Source organism: Alnus glutinosa, chromosome 1 (assembly GCF_958979055.1).
Source record: "Alnus glutinosa chromosome 1, dhAlnGlut1.1, whole genome shotgun sequence".
NCBI lineage: Eukaryota > Viridiplantae > Streptophyta > Magnoliopsida > Fagales > Betulaceae > Alnus > Alnus glutinosa.
In genome coordinates, this window is record NC_084886.1 from 53210154 (window position 1) to 53228825 (window position 18672).

Below are 18672 nucleotides of genomic sequence, written 5' to 3' on the forward strand. Positions count from 1 at the left end.
AGGTGATTGGCAACTTGATTAGCACTAGAAATGTCTTGGGAGAAGTATGCGCCATTCTTTCATTAGCGCTTAATTTGTTTTGCTTTAGAAAGGTCATTATGATGATCCAAATGTTTGGCCAGTACGATATGTGATATTGTCAACTGTAAAAAGCGGGTCCAAATTAACAAGTCCGTATAATTGCTTGTTCTGTACATTACCGTATTTCAGTTACATTGGTATACAAAAATATAGTGGTTAAATTGGTATCCAGACCAGACCGGTATTATACATTTCCAGCATATGTAAAAGACAGAAAGGGGTAAAAAAATAAAAAATAAATAAAAAATCATAATTGTAGCTCCCACTCTAGAATTGCATTTTGAAGGGCATAATTAGGGACAAGTTTGCAGTGTTCAAGCTTAAGATTTGTCATGGGCGAAGTGTTGTGGCCGCTTTCGAACCATCCTCTTATTGCCTCAGATTCGTATGTGTAGCCATCTGCAGCTATTTGTGGATCTGTCATGACTTCCTGCAAAGTCCACTCATCGTGGCCAAAATATATTTTAAGTAACAGAACAAATGCAATGTCCTACTAACACAATTTTGACAGGCCCATCATCAATCACAGCACTCTACAAAATGGTAAAGGTTACTCTCATTTATATGAAAAAGGCAAGACCAGACAATGGTTTACTTTTCACGCAGTGATAGCTGAACTAACCATGTGGGGCCACCCAAACCTGGAGCTGACATTTTAATAGATAAGTAGTTCCCAGATGAGCCATTTCAATACAGGATATATGACCAGAGCTATCCTTGATTCTTACCTGATAAATGGGACACAGAAAGTGGGAGGGAATCTGGCGAGGCTTCTTAGAAACCAGGCATGATGCTGAGGTGATACATGAGGCTCCCATTGGCTCGAGAAAATTCCATATTTCTGACACAAGGTCTGGCAGATTCAACTGGCTCTTCTCACAGCACCTCAATCCCAACTGAGCCAACTGTTTGGCTTGCGTAAGTGGCCAGTCCCCAGCTGAAATATCTAACACTGCCAGGAAATTTTCATTTTCTAGTGCACATTTCACATCCTTCACTACACTCAAAACTGGTCTCCCAGTTAATAGTCGTAACAGAATAATTCCAAATGAGTAAACATCCGACTCCGGTGTAAGCTTTCCAGTCTTAAGAAAATCTGGGTCCATGTACACAGAGGTTCCCATTGGGTTATTACATAATCTGATGGCATGAGCTGGATGTTCATTTTGTGGGATCATGTGAAGGATGCCCAAGTCACCAAGTTTACTGACAAAATTGGCATCAAGGAGGACTTTACTGGGTTTTAAATTCCCATGGATAATACAGGGCTTATTAGAGCGAAGGAAAATAAGGGCAGAGCATATGTCAGCAGCAATCCTTGTTCGAATTTGCCATGGAAGTGGGGAAGTGTTGTCTTTGCATGCAAGGCGGTCTTCAAGACTTCCATTTTGTACATATTCATAGACAATTGACCTAAATTCTGGACAAGTTCCAATTAGTGTTACAAGGTTTGGATGCCTCACCCTACTCAAAACCTCTACCTGAAATTCAATCAATAGAAGAAATCAAGTGTCAGAAGACAAGTGACAATTGAGGCTCGACCATCAAATGATACCAATGGATTAAGAAAAAATTTAAGGGTTGATTTACATTCATGCCTTGAAGTCTTACACCATATAATATCATTTAAATGCCATCACTCAGCCAGACTAGACTACAAACGAAACAGTAGAAATTTCATAATCAACAACTGTCTAGCACCTGGGATGACACCAAAACCACCTTTCATTTCTTCCTTGACAACTTTCTTTATGCTCAAATATCCTTAATGCTAGTCTCATGTGACAGTTGATTTGTTCAATCTTCGAAAAAATAACATTTGGAAAATATTTCCATTAGCATACGTAAAGAGAAACTGATATAATACTTCAATTATAGAATTGCAAGGAATTAACAAATTTGCTAATCCATAGGTTCATATTCAAATGGTAGGGATGAAATGTATCAAAATGCACCATGATTATGTCAATGTTGTCAGAAACCCAACCCTACACATTACAAAAAAGAAGTTAATTTCTCTTTCCAGAAGCTTTTAGCTTTTCATCAAATGGTTACAACCAAAGTCATCAAATGTTGAGCCTTTAGTTCGCAATATTATATCATTACTATTATAGAATTAGCTGGTTTTTCAATTAAATAACAGTATTACGAACAAAATTTTTGATAAATTTACCTCATTTTGGAAGTCCAACTGGCTTTGACAGCCGTAGAATGGCAACATCTTTATAGCAACATGAACATGACGAAGGATTCCTTTATAAACACTTCCATATCTTCCTTCTGCAATCTTCCAGGACGGGTCAAAGTTGTGAGTCGCCTCATTGATCTCCATGAAAGAGAATGCAGGGATTTGTACACTGCAAAACCTTGCAACTTCCCCATTTAACATTTTCCTCAGTTTGTTGACTTCTCTTACTGCATTTTCATGCTCTATCTGCAACCTGTCCCTTTTTTCCTTGAAACTGATCAAGAGTTCCACAGCTGAGATGATCTTCTCCTCTAACTCCCTCACCACACTTTGGGACTCTTCAAACCAGCCCTCAAGTACTGATTTCTGTTCCTTAACCATCCGGAGTTCTTTCATGAAGTCATCCTTCTGATTCTTCAACCTCTCTACTTCTTGCTTTTCTCTTGTCAGCACTTCCTCGATTTCTCTCCTTTGGCTCATCTCCTTAGCGCATAAGTTCTCTAATGCTTTGGCCTGTAAGAAGGTATAATTATCACGATGTTGTAGGCGAATTGAGATTGATCTACACTATCTATAATACTGAGGCCAGTATGCATTCAGTCACTCACTCACACGCACAGGGCACCCTTAGGGAAATGCACCTAGAACCGTAGCTAATCAAGTGGCTTTAGAAGCATGTGTACAAGCTTGTAAACAGACACACATGATCTTACTGCTGCTGCTTCTTTCCCATATTTTTTCTTTCTACATCATTTGTTCAAATGATAGCCGTGGTAGGACAGGGGTTGATGGGTGTCACCGATGTTAGGAAGAGAAAGGATGACAGTATAAATCAAACTCAACTAAACTGTTTTGAGCTTAGACAAAAAAGCCAATATATATATATATATATCAAAAAAAAAAATCATTGAACAAGGTGACCAAAGTTCGCTGCTAGTGAATTTTCATATGGATCACTAATCCAAATGCGGTACACTCTTGTTCCAATGCACTAATTCTAGAGATCGAAATATCTCCTTATTTTCTTCCTTATGATCCATTTACAAAAGGCTCACTCATATAAGTAAACTGAAAATTTAATAGATTATGAAGCTTCAGTACAAAATGAGGTTTCAATTATATTAAGACTTTATCACATTTTAGCTTCTAATTAAGTGGTCTAACTAGCTTTAATACATTACCCCCAATTTACCACGTTATGAGTGAGCGATTTCCCCACATTCCCCTTCCACATACCTTGAGTTAACATAAGATCATGCTTTTGGTAGTTGGAATCAGGAGAGAATTAGGAAGCATCATTTACTAAAAAATTTAAACTGTATATTTTCAGAGAAATATAATTAAGCAAATTTTTATAAATTTTGAGAAATAAAGTTGAGAAAAAGCAAAAGATACCCCCCCAAAAAAAAATGTGAATGGTGAAATAAAGTTTGCCTTGCATCTAGCCTCCACGGCATTGTCTTCTTCTTTCCATCGCTTAACTGCCTCTTCAACTTCTTTCCTTTTTGAGCTCTTTGCATCTCTCATGGCTTCTTCTAGTCTAGAATAATATTCAATAGTGGCTTGTCCTTGATCTTCTTCCTCCTGCAAAATTCATTCAAATATTAAACTAATGTTTCAGACAGAAAATGGGTGGACTACCGACCTGAGTGAAATATATGAAAACTGGAGCTGGACATACATATATGACTCAAGGACCAAGAATATTCTCCTATGTTGTTCTGTAGCAAATGAAATTCTATCATGTGCTCCATTATTACACCAGCCTTCAGAAACTAAAGTTCCAAGAGGCAAGATATATCAGGACCAACTCGATAAATTTTGATGCATAAGGCAACAAGTTTAAGTGGGCATTTTATTATATTTAAATATACTAAAGTTCCAAGAGGCAAGATATATCAGGGCCAACTCGATAAATTTTGAGGTATAAGGCAACAAGTTTAAGTGGGCATTTTATTATATTTAAATATTAATTAAATAATTTTTATATTTTTAATTTAAAAGTTATTTTTCTCGCTTTTTGGGATGTAAAATTACTAATCAAGTTAGTATATTCAAGTTTTTCTAACATCTCCTTTTCAATTAATAATATGGCTAATTCACTTAATATTTCTTGTGCCATTGTCGATCTTAGGTAGATTTTATTAATTTTAATTTTGAAAAAACTTCTTTCTGCAAAAGCAACTGTAATAAGTATTGTTGATAAAATTATGTAAGTGATTCATGCATTTGGAAAATAATGTTCGTTTATATAATTTAGTACGTCTCTATTTGTAGAAATTCTTTAAAAACTTTTGGTTATGAAAATAAATCCAAACCATCAAATAAATAACATATTTGTGAAAACTTTCAAGATTAGGACAATTTTTATTGCAAACTATCATCGTTTAATGATTTCAATCTTTTGCACCTAAATAATTTTACCATAATTGGGTTATTAGAGAGCATCAACTAACATCTCTCTCTCTCTCTCTCTCTCTCTCTCTCTCTCTCTAAAATTGGGGCACTTCTTTCTTTGTGTCTTTCCATCTTTCTTTATTTCTCTCTCTAACGTCTCTATATCTTATGCATTGAATTCTTTCCATCTTTCATCTAATAATTGTCTTTTTTATATACATAATAATCGGGGACTTAATAAGAGATATTGACCAATATTTTTACCATAACTGGGGCCTTCAACATTTTATAGAAGGGGTCTCAATTGTACTGCTACTATTTAGGGGATTTATTCCATTGGGGGTTTATGCGACCGACTAAGTTGCCTAATGGAATTGCCGGCCATGCTGTATATTTATGGCTTTTCTTCTCTTCTTGATTCAAGTATGAGAATGTAGAGATGTAATGGTTTCTCATATCAAAAATCTTTCACAATGCCAGTAAAATATGATGTATAACGAAATAATATTGGGAATTATGGATTACGGTGAAGGTGAACCATCTTCTCTCACCTCATTCGTCAAACCCAGGGCCAACTTTGAAGTGCCAACCACCCTTTTAGTGGACCGAATTGAGTATACAGAACACTGGGGACTGAAGCTTCTTGAGATTCTCTCCAGGTCATTAACATTTCCCTCTGCATCTGCACAGATTTGTGACAAACTTAGACCTTTAGTACTCCACAGAGAACTCATTCATCATAGGCAAGACTATCTAGGTTAGTGAGCCCACCTAAAAATTTCAGATCATCAGTGAGAGTTTCTGATTCTAAGTTCTCTGATTGCTCATTTTGTATATCTGAATTCAGCAGCAGCAATGGAGGGGCAATCTCTAAATCAGATTTATCTTTTCCGCCTCCCCTGTTTCCATATGCTCCTCATATAAATGGCAATGATAGTTTGTTTCTATAATAGATGATGGAGAACACTTTTGGGACGAAACAAAACTTATTGGCAAGGCAATCACATAGCATTAAAAAAAGAGTGTTTTAAATTAAGAAATCTTCAAGAAAGGCACTACTGCTAACACAACAAGGGACATGGACAGCTAAAAGCATTAGGGTTTTAAATTTTCTCAACTGATCCGTTATCTGTTTATTTATCTATTTCTGGGATAGAAGAAGATCTTCTTCTTCTTCTTTTGGCACTACAAGATGAGCTGTATTTTGTGTCCTCATCCTTCCGTGATTTAGTGCTCTGGACATGTTTCACGCCAGAAAATTGGCAGCCTAATTCCGTAACTAAAAGGAGGAAAATAGAGTTATCCAAAGTGGGTAGATTCCAGACTTAGATGGACCGTACATGCACTAATGCATGTATTATGGCTGAAGATGTGCCACATTCTTGTGTGATGCATATCCAAGTGCATCCAATTAGTTCATACCATAAAAACAAGGTTTCTGTGCACGGATACTGTGTATTTTACTAGAACTTCTGTTGATAGATACTATATGTGTACAAGACAAACTTAGTTCTCATTAATATTCAATATAATAGTCATTGAGCTAACCAATAAGTCAAGAATCAGCCTGATCATTCCAAAATAATCATACTTGATGGCTATGAAGTCAAAAGATTAATAGATAGCCGTGAAGTTCAAAGAGTTAAAGATATAAAATCCATACTATTTATTAATTAAACATAACTGAAAATTCCACTTATAATGTCAATACTCATTATGTTAACCAAATGTCAATGCATTGCAAAAACAAAAGAGAAGTTAATTACAGGATACTTTTAAATTACCTGGTGTATATGAGGCGCCCCTTGCAAACAAACCAAACATTACAGGAAATTGGTGCTTGTTGGCATACAAAGAATGCTTTTTTGGACTTTAGCTCTGCCAATTTCCTGCAGTCTCGACAAATATGAACCAATGAAATTACAACACATTTGCCGATGCGCATTAGCACAATTCTTTAACATCATAGAAGTCCATGGAAACTCACAAGTTTTACAATTTTTGTCAGACAGGCAGTAATGGTTGCATTTTTTTTTTTGGGGGGGGGGGGGGGGGTGGAAGAGAAATTAAAAGTATTACTGTTTTGGCTAATCAATGGATTGACAAATTGTCCAATTCTTTGTTCTCTATATGCTCAGGTAGATAACGTGTCAAAGTGAGATGATCTTCAGAAATAGTATTTTGGTTTTACGCAGAATTATTTCCTTTTTTTCTTTCTCTTCAAATAATTTATCCTTCAAAGCTCATGTTCCCCCTATGTTTTTTGTTGGATATTCCTACCAGTTACATGCTTGATGACAGGTGTATCAAATCCATATTCTTTAGATATACCCAATTTAAATCATCTCCAGCAAAAGTAATTTGCAATTATGAATCTCTACATGAAATGGGTTCCAAAGCACTATCATAACAACCTAATTAGGTAAAGTGCCTAAAACGTAATATCATCTAGCAAAAAACCCTCAAATTCTAGAAAATAAATAGCCCTGATAAATTAGCTGTCACAGATTTCAAAATGCTATGTGCTTTTAAAGAACTCAAAAACAGCTACACTAACATCAATTACATCTAAAGAGTACCCATAGATTTGTGTAATAGGAAAGGAAAAAATCCAGTAATTTCATTAAAAGCAATTGCAGCATCATGATGACAGTAAATGACAATTAATTATGATGAATGGTTCATACTTTGAGTAGTACTTTTCTGCTGCTCCCCCCATGACAAGCCATCTAATATTGTGCCGGGTAATAATGTCTACAATCCCTTTCTCCACGTTATCCATCTCAATCCATACTTTATCTGCCTCTACCTGCAATTACATTTTACTAATAATTTCAAAAGATTAATCTATTTTGTTAGCTCAATTTCCGGAAGAGCTCAAAAAGTAATAAGCATGTTTTTAACTCCAAGATGTCCCAAATTCCAAGTTCTTCTCTTGAAATTCTGTACATCTACTTAGCCCCTGTGCTTTCCCTAAAGATTTGTTTTGCCCCTTTTCCCTTGCATTGTCTACTGCAATGGCAGAATTGGTTGACGTTGCAATTTTTTTTATGATGTAGTACAATTTCAAAAAATCCTAAATTAACAACCAATATAGTCATCAATAGGCTATTACAAAAGATTTGGGATTTCTCAAAATCTGCACGACTAACAAAAGTGGCTCACTAACGGCATCCATATGCGCTATGATTGCTTAGTTTTGATTGGGCCACTTAATGGAAAAAATATATCACATCAACCAATTTGTCACTCCTGTAGATGGCGAAAGGAAAAAGACCAAAATGAACCTTTTGGGAATTAAATGGTCCAATTTGATACAAAAAATTTTTGAGGAACAAACTAGAAATTTTGGTGATTTTTCACGGACGAAAAAAAAAATTATTATATTATATTATAGATGCATATAATATAATATTCATATCTATATATATGTATGTATCTATGCGTGCGTGGGTGTGCACACTACCTGTGTATGTTAAACTTTTAAAAGGTCTTGGAGTTCAATCAAAACTCAAAGCTGGTAACAAATTGAAAAATAATTATAAATTGTTATGCTTCATAATTCATATTGTTCCTTGAAATATATATTAATGAAACAAAAGACTTAATGCCAAAGGATACACCTATTACAAGTGGCTATTTTTTTTTTTTATAGGTAAGCTGAGAAATTATATAAAAAGCGTAAAGGCATCTCTAAGCATACAGGAAGTATACAAAAGGACACCAAAACAAGAAAGAGAAAGAAATGGGAAAAAACCCGCAAAACCCAAAAAAGGAGAAACCCAAACACCCCAACAGGAACTAGCCCACAAAACCCAAAGAACATTACATCACAGCAAGGACCCTCTTGCCTTGCCCCAACTAGAACCAAAACCCCTAGCATCATAATTAATCGGTAATTAAACTAAAGATTAAAAGAATCAAGGGAAATGATACCCCTGCTTGCACAAGAACGAGAATATATTGATCTAGAAGTTCATGCAGCTTTTGCCGTTCAACTTCCCATAAGGCCTTACCAGCCTGTTCTTTGAGTCTGTCTCCTGAAAATTTTATATCCGCTGCATGCAAATATTAAGTAAAAAACAGCAAGAAATCATAGTTATCCTAAATTATGTGCTATATGATTAAATCCGTATTAGTTCCAACAAGTCCCTTACACCAAATTATACCAAGTAACAGGAATCATAAGGTACAAAAGAATATCAGTGGGATTCAATATTTTATATCTCCAACATGCTTATGCATTCAAATAAATATCAGATTATATATTCCATTTGATCACTGAGAATTCGGTACATAGACTGTTCACCAGTCCCACAAAGTGCCCAGTGTTGGAAAATATAAATGGAAAAGGGAAAATTATGCAGGCAAAAATTCGGATGAGATTTAAAAAGGGAGGGCTATGCGTTCAGCCTTGATGAAAAAATGGGATATACCAAAATGGGGTCTCGCGTGAGACCCCTCTCTCAACACAAGAATGGGAGAGAACTCCCTAATTCTTCTTGTCCCCTTCATAAAATTCCAAACACCTACAGCTCTCTGCAACCCACGCTTGAACTCACTGCAAAAAGGAGAAATCCAGGCAACACTTTCACCCCTTTTTCTTTGTCTCTCCCTCTCGTTTTCCCTTTGTTTTGTTCTCCCCATACACGAACCTCTCGTTGCAGACTCAATTTCGAGAAGCAATCAGGTAACAAAATTTTCTCACTTTGCACGTCGCTCTCTCTTTCTCGTTAGTGTACAAATTTTTTTTCTTAAGTTTTGATTCTTCATCATATCTTCTTATAATTCCGAAATTCGTGAAGAAATTCTAGGGTTTGAACATCTTGATGATATACCCATTAGTCACTTTGATGGATTTTCTGTTTTGGGAGTTAAAAAAACTTGGAGACTTCCTACACAATTTGATGCTCCCTTTCACCGAACCCCTTCCCTTTCCCTGTTGTTTTGGTATTTTGGTGTTGTAAATTTAGGGATTTGGTAGTTAATTGAAAATGGGGCTTGATGTCCAAAGAAACAGTGGATTTTTGGCTTGAAAACCGAAACCCCCTTGTTATTCATGGAAAACCGATAGTTGTTGAATTGTTTGATTCTGGTGTTGTTCTTTGATCAGGAGAATGTTCATTTTTTTAATTCTACTGCTGAAGTTCGTTGCTGCCCCATACTATGAAGACCGAAAATTGAAAGATTTTAGAGAAAACCAAAATCCCCCGAGTGTTTAAGAAAGATTGGCAGTTGTTGATATTAGTTTGGAGTAACTCATAAATGGGTAATATTGCGGCTGCAGTGTTGTGGTAACTGCGTAAGATTTGGGAAAATCAATGACTATGATGTATTACTTAAACATGTTACCTAATTGTAAAGCTGTGTTATGCTATTTGGTAGTTACTTTTTCAGATTCTTTAATGTTTAGGATACTCGAGTTAGAATCCTTTTCTGCATGTTTCTAATTTTGTTGGAACAGTGATGATGTTGTGCATGTTTTTAATTTTGTTGGAATGTTGAAATAAAAGGCCATAGAGAGAAATTTGTAAGTTTATTGTAAATTTTCACCATGGTATGCTGTGCTTATTTGGTGGGCTGGTTTAGGATTAAAATTATCCATCAATTTCTTAAGGCACAAACTTTGATAGGTTAAATGCTCGTCATATGATTATGTTACTATTAAACAACAAAGGTGTTTTTAGTGATTAGAAGTTATGAGATTTTCTTTGGGGTGGAATGGGAGAAGAATTTAAATACCATTTGGTGAGTTGGGCGAAGGTTTGTACCCCAATTTCTAAAGGGGGGCTTGGCATTAGGAATTTGGTGTTGTTCAACCGTGCGTTGTTAGGAAAATGGTTATGGCGCTTTGGCTTGGAAAGAGATGCTTGGTGGAGAGTTGCAGTGGACTCCAAGTATGGTAGTTTGTGGGGTGAGTGGTGCTCCCATGAGTTTGCAGGGGCTTTTGGAGTAGGGTTGTAGAAGTACATAAGGAAAGGATGGGAGACTTTTTCCAGATTTCTTAGATATGAGGTGGGGGATGGGAGTAGGACTAGATTTTGGCATGACTTATGGTGCGGAGATACGGTTCTGAAAGAAGTGTTTCCTAATCTCTTTGGTATTGCTCGAGTGAAGGATGCGTCAGTGGCTGACAATATGGAGATTTTGGGCGGGTCCATTCAATGGAACGTGAGCTTTGTTAGAGAGGCACGTGATTGGGAAGTAGATGTTTTTGCCTCTTTCTTCCAGGTTTTGCACTCTACCAGGGTGAATAGAGATCGGGCAGACTGCCTTAGTTGGGTTTCTTCCAAGAATGGTGTGTTCAGGGTTAAGAATTATTTTGGTTCCTTGACGTGTTCTAGAGGAACTCGGTTCCCTTGGAAGAGTGTATGGCGGTCTCAGGCACCCCCGAGGGCAGCTTTCTTCACATGGTCTGCAGCTTTAGGTAAAATCCTTACTTTGGACAATCTCAGGAAGAGGCACATAATCATTGTAGATAGATGCTGCCTATGCAAGCGAGATGGGGAATCAGTGGACCATACTCTTCTGCATTGTGATGTGGCCTCCGCTCTGTGGAACAACATCTTCTATCGCTTTGGTATTTCTTGGGTCATGCCTAAGAGTGTGCTAGACCTAGTTGCTTATTGGTGGAATTCTGGGAGATCAAGGAGCGCTACAACGTGGAAGATGGTGCCTATATGCTTATTTTGGTGTATTTGGAGAGAAAGAAACCTTAGGTGTTTTGAGAACCTAGAAAGCTCCATTGAAGAGGTGTTAGAGTTGTTTCTCCATACGCTATATCTCTGGTCGATGGCTTTTTTGCACCCTTTATCCATCAGCTTTGCTGATTTTCTTACTTCTTTTTCCTGTTCTAGTTAGGTGTTTCCTGTTGTATACTTCCAGTGTACGTAGGGGCGCCTTACGATTTCAATAAAACTAAACTTACTTATCAAAAAAAAAGTGAATAGAAGTTATGAAACATCAATTATTATGAACAAAGGGATGGCATGGAAATTCTTAAAAGCACAAATCAAACACTCAATTTCGTTATACATAAATAAAACTGGACAGCCTTGCTTTTTGATTAATAGGTGTATATTTCCAAAACTTTATGTCTATTGTTGTGGCAAATTAAGTTATATGTTGGTTTTGGGCACTATAAATGTCACGGATTTATCAAACAGCTGCAATATTGAAAATTCGGTGTTGTAAATACTAAGTAGATGTAGATATATGACTGTATTGGTAGTTTAGGGGCAGATTTTAGTTGTTGTTGTTGGTAAGGAACCAAAATATTTATGAACACACTTATAGGTTCTAAATTCTGAAGTTAATCCATAAGAGTATTGTTTCAACTTTAATGTTGGATTTATTTGATATGTGCTTTGTTTTTCTTGGATGTTGTGGCCTTATTAATGAATCTATGGAAGTTATAGGTGGAATAGGAATTGCTTAAAAAGGGGAAGGGCTGTTTTGGCTATTAGATTTGAAATAGGTTTAGAGTGAATTAGATATGGGTAATGATTTAACAAGCTCACTGTTTTTGCCACTTAATCATAGCATGAAGGAGCATGCATTTTGTTTGAAGTTACTTTCCTTGATGTGTTCTAGTTTTATACATGTGTTGGAAAGCTCAAAGAGTTGTGAAGTTGGGAATGTTTTGTTCTTAGGAAATTCGGTTGAACTTAAGGTAGAGAGACAAGGTAAAAACATTGTAATTGCTGGATTGTTATGGGAATAGAGAGAAAGCATTGAAATCCTTAAAGGTCTATTTTGTCAATATGTATGAAAAATAAACTAGACAGCATGTTGTGTTTTTAAATAATTGCTGTTAAATGGTTACTTGAAATCTGTTTTGAGGTCTAAGATGTCTAAACTTTGAAGCAATTGACTCATTTATGCATTCTTAGGTGTTGTTGGTGACTCATTGAAGTTTGACCATGCTTAATTTTGGATACTATGTTTGCTGGACAGTATTAACAATATACATTAAATTGGACAGCTTACTGACAAGGTTAATATTGGTGTTTTGAAGGGCTTTAATTGTTGTTTCAGTTGAACCTAAGTCATAGAAACATGTTAGGATTAATATTAATAAGGAAAGTAATTAAAAAGGAGCCCTTGGCAGCCTATAAAGTTGTTGGACAGAATATGGTTGTTTGATTAATTAGTTTTAAATCATGGGGTGAATTTGTGATTCCTGGACAGTTTTCTCAAGTCTAATGATTGTTGTCATATTGTTGGAAGATTGAATGGTTATAGGGATTTTGGATATAATTCATGACTCATGAATAGTTTTCCTCTATGTCCAACCTGAGGTAAATCATATGATTATGTAGTTTATGGCTATGCAACCAAATGATTCTTGGAACTAGATTGAATGTATGATTGATTCAAATATTGTGATGTGCATGGTAGTATGCTGAAATTTGGTTGCAGGAAATTCTATGGCTTGTAAGTGGCATGAAGACTTTGAATATTTCCACTAAGCACACACTTCCATACACTAGGATTAGGCTGAACAGCTTTAATTAAGCAGTGAATGTTGTTGTTTTAAGGGACTTAGGTGCTGATTGGGAATGTTAGAATGCCGTGAGTTTATGAGGGCTACTCATCTTCCCAATATGGGACAGAGTGTTACAATCTCGCCCCTGCCCCTGAACCCCTGATGTCCTTGTCAGGGTCACGTCATGCAGTGATCTAATATCACATGGTGTTACTAGATAGCTCTAATACCATTTACAACGACACATAAAAAGCACTAGTCACATTTTCACTATCACTTCAAAAGAACTAGTCAATTTGGAGCTTCTCTATAATTACTTATAAAGCTCAGTTTCACCTAGTAAGTAAACAATGTTGGACTTAATACACATGAGTGTTTTAATAAATCACTCACTCTATGTGGGCTACTCATCTTCTCAATATGGGAGCGGAGTATTACAACCCTTTAGCAGCTATGTCTTCTTGTATTGTGCCTCTAGATTTTTGTCGGACATTAAGCTGGATCCCGGCCTATGTAGACAGTTTATAATCAAATATATAAATATGTAGCCAAACGTCTCCCTCCCCATTTTCCCCTAAAATTGGGGCATGACATCACTTATGTTGTGTGTCTTTGGATATGATCATTTAGTCATATTATAGTGATTTTGGACTCATTTGATGATACAAAATGATTCAATTCAACAGTCATGAATTGTAACCACCATATCCCACTTAATGGTCACCTAAATGTATGCGCCTCATAGCTCCTAATTTCCTCCATTCACTTCAAAACTTTGGTTTTCCTCCAAATTTTTTAATTAACTTTAATGAAGTAAATCCTACCGATCAATGCACTTATTTAGATAGGAAAAATATATTTTATAATTATCTTAAATACTCGAAATAATTTATTTATTTAATAAATTCTAACACCCAGCAATCAAACAGAACCTCCAGAAAAGCACTACGCACATTCAGATCACTTCCCAGAGTAAAGAAACTCACTCAGTTCAGCCACACGCTTAGGCTGGTAAACATGGAACACGCAAATCTTCTTGCCCGCAAAGTTCTGCACAGCCCAGAACAGCGTTGTTTTGCTCTCTTCCACACTCTTCCCCACCGCAACAAATATAGTCTCTTCCACATTGAATTCTCGCTCCTGTTCAACCTCCTCAATGCTACCCATCTGTACACACAGTGTGATCACTCTGGTTTTGTATGAAATTAAGGATCTTGCCCTTCGAGGCAATTAGAGACTCGGGGATGGTTCTGGGTTTCGGACTCGGAGAGTCACCGAGTCATGGACGCGCTAAAAAGACTTGGAGGTTCCCTTAAGGCTTAAGCTTGTGTATACAGATTAGTCTCTCCACTTTTGAAAAGCAGGGCTTTTACGTTTGTGATGGAGTTTTAAAATACTAAAAAAAACAAAAAACAAAAAGAGGGTACTTTCTATTCCTTTTAGTATTTTGCCGTTTTTCCTTTTTTTCTCTCTCTTCTTTTTTCTTTTTTCTTTTTTTATGACAAGGAAAGGGAAAATGAAGAATACCAGAAAGTACGTGAAACGACCGGAACCTCTATTAATTCTTAGACGTGGCTTTTAAAATCTCGCTCTCACACACTTAGACATGATTTTTAAAATTATTATTTTATCAAAATTTAATTATGGTCAACTTTAAATTTAATAATAATTTTAAAAATCATATCAAAAATATAAAAATTACAATATAAAGGTATGAGTGTGTTTAGCATTATTAATTATAAATATGTGTCAAAAAGCTGTGTTAGTAACCACTAAAAGGGGTATCAACTATCAAGTAATAAATTAAGGACTATTGGAATGCCTGGTTTAGCGACAAAAGACTTATTCCAAAGGAGTTAGGTGAACAAGAATATATGGGTTTGAGACTTTGAGTTTCTATGGACACAGTACGAAGGAAATGAGACTAATGCTCTCTTTGTTTTGGTGTAAAATAGTTTTTAAAAAGTGATTTCGACATTTTTTAATGTTTAGTTTGGACGAAAATAATAGTCAACCAAAAAATTATTTTCGTTTGACAAAAAATGCTAAGTAAATTTTAAAAAATGATTTACACTTTTTAAAAATGTAAATCGTTTTCTGTAGATGACAGATGCAGCCGACCCTCTTTTAAACGCTATAGTCAACCTTTACGTTCAAGCAATTGATTATCACCGAATTCAAGCAAGCCAAATTTCGGCACCGAATCTAAAAAATTATGCCAGAATTCGGTGATGTCCGGCTACCATCGCCGGATCCCGGCCAGCTGGCTACGATCTGGCCAGGATGATTGGCTTCTAGTCAACTGACCTAAATCCGGCCATTTTGTGCAGGATTCTAGCGATCTTCGGTGGAATTTGGCACAAATGGCCAGATTCTGGCAACTTTTGCCGGAATCCATACACGCCAAATATATATATATATATATTTTTTATATTAATATTTTTTATGTTGTGAATAAAATTTAATTTTTTTAAATTAATATGATTGAATAAAATATAAAAAAATATTTGTAATTTTTCCTCCCCGCCAAATACAGAAAAATAATTTCGACAGAAAATAATTTTATGAAAAATGACTTTCTTGAATATATTTTACGACAAAAACCATTTTACACAGAAACAAACGGAGCATAATGTTTATTAATTCCTACTCACTATTGATTTTTTGCTACTGTATTTTTAGTAAGATAGGAATGAATAATGTTATAAGCATACTTTTATCTATTTTTTATCCTTATACCTAATAATACTTACCCTTTTTGCTTAACAAAGGTAATAAATTGAGGTAAGACAAGTAACAATTGAGTAAGAAAAAGACTGGGGTTTTTTAATCACCCCATGCACATAAATAATTTTTTTTTTTTAAAAAAAAAAGTATGTTGTATTTCTTTGTAGTATTAAAAATGAGGACTCAAATTGCTCTGTTGTTTTAATTAATTGTAAATTATATGAAGGAGACAGTGTCGCTGCTATTGAATATGTTTTTTTTTCTGCTATTGAATCTGCTCATTTGCATGTTTTAGAACTATCAAAAGGAACTTTGGATTTATCGATATCTGGCCTGGGTATCAAAGGAATTGTTGATTCATCCGTCTTCCTCCTCCTTTTTTTTTTATTATTTTTTTAACAAAATATTTAAATATTTAATTGATCAAATATCACAACTCATGAGTATAAAGCTCTTACATCAAAAAATATAAAGTTTTGCAAAAGTCACAAATACAAACAAAATTATTACAATAAAGTACTATTTATGATTTTCACTTTATGCTAATCTATATACAAAAATAATTAAAAAACATAAATACTCGTGGTAGCAAAAAGACCACTACTCTGTTTACTAGCATGATAAGACACCGTATCAAATCCTTGGGTACTTGCACCAAAAGACTCAATTCTCCAGCATCTTTCCGAGAGCTCAGCCTCCGTCGTCTCGTATGTGCCAGTCCCCCTCCATTCAGCGTCGCACATTGCTTTCTTAGAGATGTTTTGATTTATAGATCGAGTTTTTTCAAAGTCAAATTTACTCTCTTCTACGACTACGAGTTTCGCTCCCCCACACGCAACACTGCTATGCTCACTGGCATCCCAACGTCCCATCGCCACCAGCCACACTCCATTACAACCATCACGCTTGCAACCATCACGCGCAAGCGTGTAAGATACAATTACGTCCTCTAGATAAATAATAATAATAATAATAATATAAAAACTTTAAAAAGTGGCTGGGCTAGGTCAATCAGGCCATCCATGATAGTGCTATGGGTGAGGCTGACAATTTTTGACATAACTCATAAACTCGATATAGAGTTAAAGGGTTATGGTTTAACTTAAAATGATTTGGATCATAAAAATAGTTGACTCGTTAGACCCATTTAATAAACATGTCATTAACGGGTTGACCCGTATATTAATACTTTTTTTTTTAATATTAAAATGTAAACTTAAACAATCATGTTACCTCTCTCTTTCTCTCATTGTTGAAAGAGTAAAGACTAAACTAAAAAAAAAAATCTCATAAAAGACAAAACAAGTATTTTTCTTTTATTGAGTTAGAACTTAAACAAAAAAGGCAAAGACTAAAAAAAATTAGCTGAGTTTCTTTTTTTTTTTGTTCGTTTTTTCTTTTTTTCAAGTTTTTGAACTTTAAGTTGAACCGAACAAGTAAACAATAAAACAACTCAACGTTTCATACTTTTAACTATGGAGTAATATGATTATTCAAACAATATGATTTTTTTTTAAAGTTTTTATTTGTGTTTTTATTTTTTATTTTTATATACTTTATTATATAATGAGTCAAATAGGTCGTGTCAATGTTGACCCTTAATGAATTGGCAGATCAAACAAGTTGACCCGAACCCGACAAGTGAACCCGTTTTCCAACCCTAGCCACAGGGGGTGTAACACCTTAGTCCCGTATTGACAAAATGAGTAGTCCACATAGAGTAAGTGGTTTATAAAGACACTCATGAGTGTTAAGTCACACATCGCTTATTTATTATGTGAAACTATATTTTATAAATGATTTTAGATAAACTCAAAATTAACTAGTCATATTGGGGTGACAGGGTAGATGTAGCTAATATTTTTCATAGGTCGCTAAAAATAATGATATAAGATTCACTTAGTAACGTTATGTGGTACTAAAATACTGCATGATGTGACCTTGACAAACATGTTAGGGGTTTAAGGACCATAAATACAATCATGACCCTTAAACCCTTACTGTCCTCGTCATGGTCATATCATGTAGTGTTTCAGAATCAGATGGTGTTATTAGATGGTTTTGATACTATTTGTAACGAAGTAGAGAAAGCGATAACCACATTTGCTTTACCACTCAAAAATAACTAATTAATTTGAAACCTCAACTTAATCATTTATAAAAGTACAGTTCCACGTAATAAGTAAGTATTGTGAGACTTTGCGAATGTTCTCGTTACCAAACCCTTTAAACAGGATTATCAAGAGCCACCATATGGTGGCTGAGTTGGGTCATCCAACCCAACTTTTTTTTGCCATGGAATTCCACACCCCCCCCCCCCCCCCCCACCTTTATTGACACAACCCAAAGCAAAATTAAAAATCTAGGTGTAATATCTTTTGGTGCGTGTACTTAGATTCATTTTATATTTATTTATTTATTTTAAGGGGTGTGAATTATTAGAATATTGTATCTCCGCTATTTTAAAGATAAACATAATGTTAAAACTACATTTTTATTTTATAATTATCTTACGATTACTTGACACTAACTTGCAATCATTAATTGTCTAACAAATTTGTCATCAATAGTTTTTGGAAAAAATATAAAAAAACTCTTTGAGCTAACAATTGTTTTTGAAATAGTCCCATAAAGTGACAATTGTCCTAAAGTAATATATCAAACTACCAAGGTGTGCTAAAAATGTTACTTCTTATTAATACTCTTATTCTTTGAAATATTTTAAAAAATAAAATGAAACTACTTTTTTAAAGAAAAAATAATTTTTTTTTTGATAAATACAAAATCAACA

General features: G+C 35.1%; 1 protein-coding gene across 2 annotated transcripts; it reads right to left on the reverse strand.

Moving 5' to 3' along the window:
* Window positions 1-154: 154 nt before the first annotated feature.
* On the reverse strand, window positions 155-14523 carry LOC133858327 (U-box domain-containing protein 32). 2 transcript variants are annotated; one of them, XM_062293790.1, is made up of 10 exons: window positions 14141-14523; window positions 8603-8724; window positions 7354-7475; window positions 6451-6555; window positions 5438-5565; window positions 5218-5348; window positions 3665-3853; window positions 2255-2782; window positions 810-1562; window positions 155-511 (listed from the first exon to the last, which is right to left on the reverse strand). In XM_062293790.1, exons 1-10 carry the CDS (start codon window positions 14319-14321, stop codon window positions 329-331), a joined length of 2442 nt encoding a protein of 813 aa, XP_062149774.1. In that variant the 5' UTR covers window positions 14322-14523; the 3' UTR covers window positions 155-328. The 2 variants fall into 2 exon arrangements, with proteins under 2 accessions (XP_062149774.1, XP_062149776.1); XM_062293792.1 differs by having other exon boundaries at window positions 3704-3853; window positions 14141-14522.
* Between the last annotated feature and the right edge of the window lie 4149 nt (window positions 14524-18672).

What these genes read in the sequence shown, in the direction of transcription:
- LOC133858327 (XM_062293790.1), bottom strand. Translation starts at nt 14,321, where the DNA reads ATGGGTAGCATTGAGGAGGTTGAACAGGAGCGAGAATTCAATGTGGAA. An exon ending in TCGTTCTTGTGCAAGCAGGG is followed by an intron (nt 7,476 to 8,602) that starts GTATCATTTCCC and finishes ATGTAATTGCAG; the next exon opens with GTAGAGGCAGATAAAGTATG. An exon ending in TCACATTTTTTTTTGGGGGG is followed by an intron (nt 2,783 to 3,664) that starts GTATCTTTTGCT and finishes ACCTTCTTACAG; the next exon opens with GCCAAAGCATTAGAGAACTT.